This window comes from Brachypodium distachyon, chromosome 3 (assembly GCF_000005505.3).
Source record: "Brachypodium distachyon strain Bd21 chromosome 3, Brachypodium_distachyon_v3.0, whole genome shotgun sequence".
Taxonomy (NCBI): domain Eukaryota; kingdom Viridiplantae; phylum Streptophyta; class Magnoliopsida; order Poales; family Poaceae; genus Brachypodium; species Brachypodium distachyon.
This window is the reverse complement of record NC_016133.3, coordinates 39,685,497-39,696,637: the sequence shown is the minus strand read 5'-3', so window position 1 is coordinate 39,696,637 and position 11,141 is coordinate 39,685,497. Positions and strand designations below refer to the sequence as shown.

At 46.2% G+C, this 11,141-nt stretch overlaps 2 protein-coding genes across 2 annotated transcripts; both read right to left on the bottom strand.

Moving 5' to 3' along the window:
* LOC100845316 (protein LURP-one-related 7) lies at nucleotides 1-2,702 on the bottom strand. The gene is made up of 3 exons (XM_003574528.4): nucleotides 2,258-2,702; nucleotides 845-1,057; nucleotides 1-721 (listed from the first exon to the last, which is right to left on the bottom strand). Exons 1-3 carry the CDS (start codon nucleotides 2,498-2,500, stop codon nucleotides 596-598), a joined length of 582 nt encoding a protein of 193 aa, XP_003574576.1. The 5' UTR covers nucleotides 2,501-2,702; the 3' UTR covers nucleotides 1-595.
* Nucleotides 2,703-9,672: 6,970 nt separating this feature from the next.
* LOC100822871 (E3 ubiquitin-protein ligase RNF144B-like) lies at nucleotides 9,673-10,725 on the bottom strand. Its single transcript, XM_003572212.2, is given in 3 exon segments — nucleotides 9,673-9,958; nucleotides 10,147-10,265; nucleotides 10,267-10,725. Coding segments are annotated over 3 exon segments (651 nt in total). The 3' UTR covers nucleotides 9,673-9,885.
* Nucleotides 10,726-11,141: the final 416 nt, after the last annotated feature.

The window sequence follows — 11,141 nt, the reverse complement described above, 5'->3', positions numbered from 1 at the left end:
TGACTAAAAAGACAAAAAAGTCATACAGCCCAATGGATAAATTGCTTAATAGATACAAATTGAGATGGATAGAAATCAACGCTTGCTAAATACTAAATACAAAATAAGTCTATTACTCCCTCCGTCCAACAAAGGATGTCTCAACTTTGACTAGATTTGAAATGCATTTATACGCTAAGTCAGGTTTAAATACATTCAAATTTTGACAAACTTGAGACACCCTTTGTTGGACAGAGGCAGTAAGTAAAAATCACTCGCACATCATTGTTCTGTGTTCAACTATGTACATATCACCCGAGAGCGTGTGTATCTTCTCACACGATCGTAGTATGAAAACCCGTCCTGGCTCTTCTAAAATACGAGCTGGGACAGCAAAACAAAAGAAAGAGGAAAGAAACCATTTACAGGAATCAAATGTACACCTTACGCCACAAAGTTCGTGTGCTGGACGCGAATGGCACGGTCACCGGCCGGCCGCACGACCGCCGACAGCTGACGCTGGCCGTACACCGGTGGATCTCGTTCTGTGGTATTCACCGTTCCAGTGCGTATCCTCAGACTTTTCTGAAACCAGTGTGGACATCCGTCACTTCTGTCATTTTTGTACAAAGAAGGTCATGATCATTGCCATGATAAGAATGTTATCATTTCCTGGGTAAATAGTCACTCTAAACTTGTGCCTTGAATAGAAGGCCTTGTTGAGTTTATACGGTAGATTTGCCTGCACAAACAAATGATTGACATTTTAGTATATATCTTAGTCCATAATGTGCTGAAAAAATCGAACTCTGTTGACAGATATTGATCATCAAGGGATCACTCTAATCCAAAATTTCCATCTTACCTGAGCAACAATGGAGTTTCCATTTATAATTGTGCATGCCCTTTGGAATGTATTTCCTACAAGTATGTAGTTAGGTTTGGGATCTTCAAATGTACTTCCTGGTGGCACGAATGCATGTATCTCCTTTCGTTTCGAAGAAGCACATACTACCGTTGTTGTAAAGATGACCTCTTTCTCTTCCGAACTAACTCCTCTGAATGCTTGCCAAACCCCCTAGAAAAATAGCATGCCACTTAGTGACATACTGAAGTATAGTAACAAGAGATATATGACGAATCACCAACATTACAAATATAGCATCAAATTCAGACTTCAGAAAGCTCAAAGCAAGTACAATCCGTAAACATGTCAAGTATTGCACTTGAACACGTTACAAGGATGATGGATCCCCTGATGTTAGTGTAGCTTTGCATTAATTGTCTATTTCTTTTATCTTTTTTATGCGGACTTATTTATTTCTTTTATCTGTTTATGTGGTAAGTTAATCAGGCATGAACAAAATAGCTTGGATTCACTCCTAAATTCCACTACAAGTGTAAGTTTTAAATCCAATTAGGAAGAATCAAGTCAGAATAAGGCAATAAGCAGATTGCAGCACCCCATTGCATTATCAGTTCACTATGGCTTATCGCAGACTTGATGTTGCCATTCACAGCTTACAAAAAAATATCTATCCAACAGCAAATGTAATTGATGCAATCAAACAACCAAGTTAACTCTCGGAACAACCAAACCAAATATTTTATTTTATTTGTAAAAAGAGCCTGCATTGATTAAAAGGAAGTGATTACGACCCCAAACACACGCGCCACCCAGCCACGCAGGGAGGGGACACAATCGGCAGCCCAACCATGGGGAAATTGCAGGCTAGATAATTAGAAGAAAAAAGAAAAAAAAGTGAAGAACAACAGATCCGGATAGAAAACAACCCGAATTTCTCCTCCGAAATCCCGAGGCTCTGAGGATCCCGTCACCACGGCGGCATCCCAGAGAGGGGAAGGAGAAATTGGGGGAGATAGGATCTGTGGATGGAGCTTATTCAGGAGGCCATCCTGCTGAAGTAGACGAGGGGAGGTTCTATTTCTATCTCGGGCTTCCTCGCCGGCAAAGACTCTCACCCCGCATCTGACCGCAGCAGCTACTGCCGGAGCTCCAGTCCGACAGTCGGCGTAAGGCTAACGGCATGGCGCCAGGGGCCCCTAAGGCCACAACTAAACTACAGGTGAGTGGATCTACAAGGTGGAAGGTGGAGCCGGAGCTCCTCTCCCCCTCCCCTCCGGCCGGCTGCGCCGACAGAGAAGAAGGGGAGAGAAGACGGCACAGGAGTTGGGTCGGGAGCAACTAGGAGCGGGAGGAGAGAGAAAGGGAAGGGGAAAATGCGGGGAGCCAAATATCGAAGCTGGGAAGCCTCACCTTGCTGCTCCTGACGGTGACCAGCGTCCTCCCGGAGGCGTCGAGGAGCGCTCTCCCCCCGCTTCCTCTGCCACCACCGTCCGCCGCCGCGACGCGGAACGCGAGGCCGCCGGAAGCATCATGCACCGCCATGTCGCCGCCGCTTCCGAAACGCTTTTTGACGACCGTGAGATCGACCGGAACGACGGGCGCCGCCATGGGCACCGGCGGCGGGACAGCGTACGCGGGGTTCGTCTGATCCATGGGATGAAGCAACAAGAAGGGACCGAGGCAAGAGTGGGCAAGGCGAACCTTGGGGAAAAAGTACACGTATGAGGGAAACCGGAAATGGGGTTGGTGGTCGCGGTCGGGGTAGGAAGGAAAGGAAGACGAAGGATTCGAGGAAGCCGATGGGACGAGGAGACGGAAAATGTTTTGGTTGGAGAGTGCTTGCAAGTTAGCATTTGGGTTCATCTGTTTGGTGGAGACCGCACCAGCTGACGCGGACGGCGACTTTGATTATTCTTTCTTGACGGGAACAAATTCGATTAAATTACGCTGATGATATTCAGGTGTCGGTGCGTTGTCACGGACTAACAGAAAAAATTATAAAGTCATCGATTAAAAGGTTTTTTTCTTGCAAATGCGTGCCAAGCAAAACACATTACCACATCGTATGAAATCCCAAGTATTTTTCTTCTTTCTCTGCTAAACTTTAAGAAGTTTGATTTAACACAAAGTTAGAACTTTTTACATTTAGAAACGAACGAAGATAGCATTCAACGAGCTCATTCAATATCTTGTAAACAAAATAAGAGAAACTATATGCAGAGAATGTATGTCTACATCAAGATTGAAAGTGTTGCTTCACCACAGGAACTTTATGAACTCTTATTAAAAAGGCATTTGTCATACGCTGGGAGACACCTTTGAGGCTTCGGCCATAGGATCAGTAACCTTCTAAGTCTAAGAACCTTCTCGAGTTCAGTAAACTGAATCAGCAGGAATGTATATTTTGCTATGTATGTTCTGCCTCCAGGTAACTATAGCGATACACAAACATTTATACATTTCGATCAAATGTGTTTGAAGCTAGCCTCTCCTTCCATGCATCCGGTTTAGCAACCTGAAAAAAGGCAAGAGTTGTAAAAAGTTACATCTTAGGCTAAGAACTTAAGATGCCAAGCAGAAGTTCAGACTTCAATCTTTCAGTTTGGACCAACAGTACATAAAATTAAAAAAAAAATGAAGCATTAAAAGAATTCCATAGCCTGCCAAACTGTTCACAATTCATATTGTAGCATTATTGCTTGATTAAATCTAATCAGAAGGGTCACTGGGTCAGGCATTTAAAAATGTAGAAACATCCATGTCAGCTGAATCATAGATAAGGACAGCCCGATGCTCATATACTTTGTTGAGTCATCTTACACACTACAACACTAACCAGAGATACATTGTCCCCTTATATTAGAAACTGGGAGTACCAAAAAACGAAGGTGAATAGAAATATGCCATACGAAAGGAAGTAACTGGCAGCACAGGCGTAGTGCACAAGAGTAAGAAGAAAACACATGAAATTGCAATCAAGTATGTGAACTGGCTGACAATACCTTACGACAATGCCCCCATGAAACACCTTATTCTCTAAATAGTGGTTTGCTAGCAGTATACGTGATGTCATCAAATATGCAGGTACCGGCTGCATCAGTAGCTGTGCCTACAGAAAATTATCGATTTGTTTGAGATCTACAAGATTAGAACTTTGTTCTAGCTCTATAGGAGAAACCCATATCAGTTTTCGACGTCAGTGTTAGATAAGGAAAAAAATAACAGTGCAGAGCAGTAAAGAGAGACAAATCGCCTACCAGGATTCATGTGCATCTGCAAAAGGCAGTAAAGCAGGAGGAAAAGAAAACGCTTATTTACCTTGTTGACCAACAATTTTTTTACTGCTATTATATATTGGAACCAGGGTAAGAGTACAATATGTAGATGCAAGGTTCTCAGTTTCTACCCTTCTTTTAGCTCTTCCGATTCCCATGTAACTGAAATTAGCTACCGCAAGTTAGGTACAATTGTACAATGAAAAATGTTCTTACCTTGCAACTGAAATTAGCCCTTCCAATTCCACCATGGAAAATGAAAAATCAGATAGGTATGATAATCCATAACCCATATCAGTTCTACAAATTAAATTAGCTTACCTTAATTTGGAAGCCCATCTTTCCTGGACGCAGATAGGACAAATGTTCTTTCTTGTCATGATCAATAATTGAATAAGGTACTAACCTTCACAACAACAGAGCTTACAGGTCAGAAGTTGTACCTTCATACATGATACGTAACATTGAAGTAATTACTTACTGAGACACAATAGCACCCCTCCCCCTGCATTGTGAATCGCTCTTTTTCTATCTAGGATATGCTAATCACAAAGTAGAACAAGCTTAAAGAAATTAAGATATCAATGCTTGCTAGATGTTGTTACACCTAATTCACCCCAAACTCTGGCACAATCCAAATTCCTCAGTTCAAAATTGTTCTAAAATTGTCTACAGTTGGGTAGATCATCTCAACAGAGGGTAGTAATGAGAAGGCATGATCAGTATAAAGTGGATTAAGGAATCATATTGCGCGACGGTGGCGAAGGAGGGGAACGGCAACAGTGGTCATCAGGCTTACCCGCGGAGGCGAATCGGCGCTCAAAACACCCCCTTTGAAAATCTTGGAGCGCTTGTCAGACAAAAAAAATGTGAAATGATGCATGTGTGATACAAATACCCGTATACAATGAAATGTGGAGCACTTGCAAATTGACTGATTGATCCAGCATTGCACGTGTGATAATCAGTGCCAAGGAGAATCTATAAAACAATTGGAGGTAGCTAATCCTTCACAATAAAACTGCAAGCTTCTTCCCGTGCATAGACAGTACAATAACCTCGCATGGTGGGCAGTGGCCTTCTTGGGCAAGCTCATGTGACTGCACTCTGGATTTCCCTACAAGCAAACCAGAAATGTAACCCTCTTTTAGACTTGCTATGACCAATTCACTGAACCACATGTCATGAAAAAGAACATTTTTTCATAAAGCTTGCAGGTCCATACGATATTTTTTCAAACCTGCCTGAAAGAAAAGGGCTTATCCCTGAATCCTAAATCAGATTTCTACGTCATTCATTTTTTCTTCAAGTGCACTTATATATTACATAGTACGAATACAATAACTATAAGAACTGTGAGAACTCTGAGGTAAAAAATAATAATCAGGAATCCTGTAATTCATGTAGACCTATAACTCAATTTTGAGGTGAGAATACCTCAATGCAAGAACGCATTAGATGAAATCATGATGCAACTGTCACACACTAAACTAAAGAATATGTAAGACCTTGACATCGGGAAAATTAAAATATGCATTAACAACATAGTGTAAGTATAATGTGTGATCAAGAAATTCAGAGGGTAAATCGTATACTACAAGCAAAAATAAGGCCGTTCTCTACTCTCTTTTTTCTGACGTCTTATATAATGTACTTCTCATCCACAACAGTTTGTAAGTTTCACTAATTAATTAATAAGGAAACTCACCAATGACGTCTTATATAATGTACTTCTCATCCACAGCAGTTTACCGATACCCCTTGTTTCATTAGAAGGGGCAGTTTTTGTAGGGCCTTGTACAGAGATATACCAGCACCTTAGCTTTTATCTTTGCTGCTGAACACGTAAGACCATAATATGACCTGCCTGAAGCAAGAGCTAGTTAGAATTGACACACAAGAAACTCAGAAGCACACCTACCTAGCAAATCGACCAGATGCCCAATTTCTCCCTCAGCTTACGTGATTCATACACACGGGGCAGCTGGGGAGGCACGGCCCCTCAGCCTCCTCGTGCTCCCACGAGGCAGCATCGGAGCGGCCAGTAGGATTCGGTGGTCGTGGCGGCGCAGCCACCTGCGGATGGCGGGGCTGCGGCGGTGGTGTGGGAGGGACAGCCACAGGGCTGGGGCGGCGCGCGAGGCCAGCGGCCTGCGAGGCGACGGGGCAGGAGGATTCCAGCAAAGGCGACACGAGGACCACGAGACGAATCGGTAGGAAACAAGTAATACGCGAAGCGGCGAATCCCATGGATTCGAGGGAGAAACGAGAAAAGGAAGGAGAAGAAGATGGGTTTAGGGTTTGAGACCAGCGGGAGGACGCGCGGCGGCGGTCTGACAGCGGCTGAGGTGCGAATTACGGCGGCGCCGTCGGACGTAGCGGCGGGAGGACGCACGTGCCGGCCGCCTGGATCTCGATGCCGCCACCATCTCCTTATCCCGCGGCATCCGTGGTGGAGGGCGATGGCGGCGGCGTCCGCGGTGGAGCGCGGCGTCATCGTCTGCGGCCTGCGGGGTAGGAGGGCGGTGTCGGTGCCGTGGACGGCGGCTCTATGTGGGCAGATGGAGCGGGCGAGCAGGCTGCGGCGAGGGAAGCGGGAAGATTTCTTTTCCTTTGCGTTTCTGCGAGAGGAGGAGAGGCGCAGCGGGTCGGGTGTTTGCGGGACTCGGAAGTCGGAAGAGGCGGGCGGGCGGACGTACGAGCGTAGGAGCCCGTGAGCACAACCGCAAGTTAAGGAATAATAAAGATTAATAAAAATAAACGGAATTAAGGCTCAGATTTTAACGGGAGCACGTGATTCTTAAGATAGTACCGCAGCATGCGGAGGCGTTGAATAAAGTCAATAAACTGGATTCTATGCGAGTACTCCCTCCGTTTTATAATTCTCGTCGAAATTTTACATGTATTTAGACATTTTTTAAAAATAGATATATATATTTTAGGCAAATTTAAAACAAAAATTATAAAACGAAGATAGTATTATTTTTCTCAAAATGGTGGGAACACGCGGCTTTGTATCCGTCTATGCACACTGACTCAATCAACTTAGATGATGGTAGAATAGCAATTGGATCTGTGATGCATAAGTTGTAATTTTTTTACATGTCCTTTCCTTTTTCTAAAACTTGTTTTTCCAGGTAATTCGTACCTTTCATATATACATATATGTTGGATTTTTTTCAAACTAGGACGGCGGAATGCGAGGGCATAGTCCGGGAAATTAATTTACAGCGTCATACTTATTTACAGTAATGTTTGGTTATGTCCAAGTTATCAACTTTTAGTTAGGAACCAGTTGATGGTGTTTGGTTATGTCCAAGTTATCAACTTTTAGTTAGAAACCAGTTGATTGCTGAGCCGTCGGATTTAGTACGAGGTTTTTTATAATTGGTACTCCTTCCGATACTAATTTCTTGTCTCAAATTTGCTCAAATATGAATGTATCTATTTTTAAAAGGTGTCTACGTACATATAATATTTCGACAACAATTTAGAGTCGGAAGCAGTTATGGCGGGGGGGCTGGTTGGCGGACGACCGCGCCGTGCGGACGAGTTCCGACCAGGTGCCGTTGGGCGAAAGAGAGCCGCCGCCGCGCGATCCGCCGGCTAGCCCAGGCCCACCGGCTGTCTGCCGCCTTGCCGCCCTGCCCCAGCCGCCACCACCGCCGGTCCGCTGCTGCCTGGCCATCCCTCTAAGCCCGGGGATCCCGTGGTCCTCTCCGGTGCCGGCCAACAACTCCTCTCCACCGTCACCTCCTCGCCGCCGCTGCTGCTCGATCTAGGCCTCGCCCTCACCGTCGCCGTCTCCGGCTCGGTCCCGACTCGCCCTCGCCGTCTCCGCCGCGGCCGGCCGCGGCATCGCCGGCTCCGACTCGCCTGCCTCGCTTGCTCGGTCAAGAAGGAGGTTCGGGAGAGAGGAAACGGGAGAGGAAAAGGGAGATGGAAGAGCGGTCGGGGTCGTGGGCAGTTAGAGAAAGAGACGAGAAGGTCGGGCTTGCATGTGTGACCACCCCACAACAAAAGATCGTCAGATCCATGGGAGCACCACACGTCGCAGAATATTGGGTTAATTGATTTTGAGCGATGCTAATTGGAGGATGCTTCATATTGGCTGCCTCACAGGACACATGATGCTGATTCGCCAATCGCGCCATGCAAAGGGGCGTGATAAGCTAGATTGGGCGCTCCAACTCGATTCTATCCCCGATGAGAAAAGGATTTACAAATCAATTTCAGGATGAAATTTACATATTTCCTGTGAAGAATAGCTCACCAATTCCGGGGATGATGACAGAGATCGTTGGGCATGGAGGTCACGGAGACGGGAGACTCGAAGAGGTTCCGACGGCGGTGCATAGGCACGAGGTAGCCAGGATGGCTAGGGCGTCTGTTTGTTTTTGGGTAGAAGGGACGTAGGCGTGGGTGGAATTAGATTAATGTAATCCATCGGTCGAGATCTATTGATGATAAAAATCGATGGCCAGATTTTTTGCTTTTTTTTAGATTTTCTAGCATTATATCAATTTTTCTGGTTGCTCCGTCATGTATTTTTAGTATATATTTTTGTGAGATTTTCTAGCATTCATCTTTTTTCAGACTGCTCTGTCATGTACTTTTGGTATATAATAAAGTCAGTAGTATTCACCGTTCGTGCGTGTGCCCCCTGATACGCTGCACTATCCATGTACCCAGAATTACAGCTTCTCTCTTGTGTTTTTGGATGGACTACTGTTTTGATCGAAAGTTCCTTCAGCAGTCCGTCGTGCCCCAAAAAAGTGAGATTCACCAAGTAGGAAATGCTCATGTGGGGATAGAACTGCCTACTTTGCCCTTTTGTGACCCTGACCATTCTTTGTTGAATCATCGCCATCCGTGGCACTTGGAAGTTCCAACAGGAACGGATGACATCTTTTGTTTGTGACTGAGATAGAAGTTCATAGTGCATAATCTGAAAGTTGTGTCCGACCAAATTGAAATTAATGTTGGGTATTTCAATAGAGACTTCAGAGTTGTATTCCATATAGTTGGCTCTGACCAGCAACCGTGTTCAGAGAATTGCAAGCAGAAATGGTGAAAAAATTGTAGAAGAAGACGGTATGGCCGTATGGGGTTACAATGTCAAAAAGGGATTTCAGAAGGATTCTCATCAAACAACCACAATAGGAACGGAAGCATTTTCAGTGGGAGATCAGGTCCGTCGAAACTCGACGGCTGTCAAAGAAGAGATCATCGCTCAGTTGGCAAATGAACCAACGTGCCACAATCTGCTTGGGCAAAATATTCATGGGGAGTGCAATGTGCTTTCTTGATGCATCAGGAGTATAACTCAACTGATCAATCATTATTCATTGATTTTTCTCAGCAGAGTAACAGTAACCCCTGCATATAAGTTTGACGCTACGAACTGAATACTGATGACGTTGCATATGAAACTGAAAGCCTGAATAATGCGCGCGAAGCAGATAAAGGCAGCAGCAAATGCTTAAGGTCTGGAGAATAAACTCAATGAACTAACATTTGAAGGCAGAAATTTGCAAGCGATCTCTCTAGAGTTAGCACACATGTCGCTAAATATTTAGTGCTAGAATTGTCGTTCAACATCCATAGCGAGCAAATAAGGTTTGACATGGCTATCCATAGTAGTAATTGACAAGTCTCTGAAATCTCCTCCCATGAAACTCAAGGTTGCATTACCTGGCCTGCTTCGATTAGAATGGACACACTAACCGCAGGTTAAAAAATTGCCGAGAGAAACATTATTCTTCATTCTCCAGGGCAGCCATCGTGTATTAGTGCCCACGGCTTCCCACATCCGTAGCAGAACTCAAAGCCACACCTGCCATCAGGTCAAAGTTAACAAAATACATACATGTCATCACTCATCACTGCAGAAAAATTCTATTAATCAGTACACTCATCCAATTTGCACAAGGTACAGTTCGACCGATCGTTCCAAATTAATTAGAGAAACATATCGATCAAGACGAGGTTTCGTGAACTCATCTGTAAATGCACAGCACGTACCTGCATACGATGTGCAGGCAGCCGACGGCCTTCTCGACGTAGAACCGGCACCGCGGGCAGCGCTTCCACTTGCACTCCCGGGCGGTCTCCATGAGCAGCAGGGTCCGCCTGCGCGCGCTCCCCGACGTCGAGCCGCTGGAACTCGCCGCAGCTCACGCCGGCGTGCCACGGCACGCCGCACCGCGCGCAGAACAGACGCCGGCACACCTGGCACTCCGTCTGCGTCACGCAGTCCTCGGACCCTTCGTCTTCGTCGTCGGCCACCATCATCTCCGAGCAGTCCCGGAACAGGTAGTAGGTGCGCCGCGCGCCGAGGAACATGGACTCGCACAGCGCGGCGCACCAGCGCACGAACAGGTCGGCCGGGAGCGTGCCGTGGCACAGCTCCGGGTCGAGCGCGCCGGCGCAGGACGCGTCCGGGCACCGCACGGCCGCGCCGGCGCCGGCATCGACCTTGGCGCGGACGTGGCCCGACAGGCACGCCCCGCAGAAGGCGTGCGCGCACCCGCTGCCGCCGCGGTGGGACTCCGTGGGCGCCATGGGCTCCATGCAGATGCTGCAGGCGGCGGCGTCCGCCATTGCGGTGGCGCTAGCGAGAGGTTTGGTGGGAATTTTCTTGTTCTTTTGATCGGTATTGGCGTAATGAAAGGCGGCTAATACTGCGGCCCACAGTTGGATACGAACCAACATCTCTCATTCGGATGCATGGCATACATTTATTTAGTTAGGATTTGGAAGGTCTCCTGCTTAACTGCGAGTGGGAAACTGGGAATCAGGAAAGAGCAAGCTGGTCCAAGCTGGTCTGGTGGGTCTTGTGTTCCCAAGGTAGGCGAAAATGATCGCCTAAAAAAATGTAGGCGAAAATGATGCCGATCGTGGAGTTAGATCAGAGACTGGTTTTCAAACAATATTTAAGTTCCGCACTGCGTTCACAAAAAAAAAATTGGTTCCGCACAAATTGATCCTGACATGCCAAAAGTTTGTCAACTTTTGAA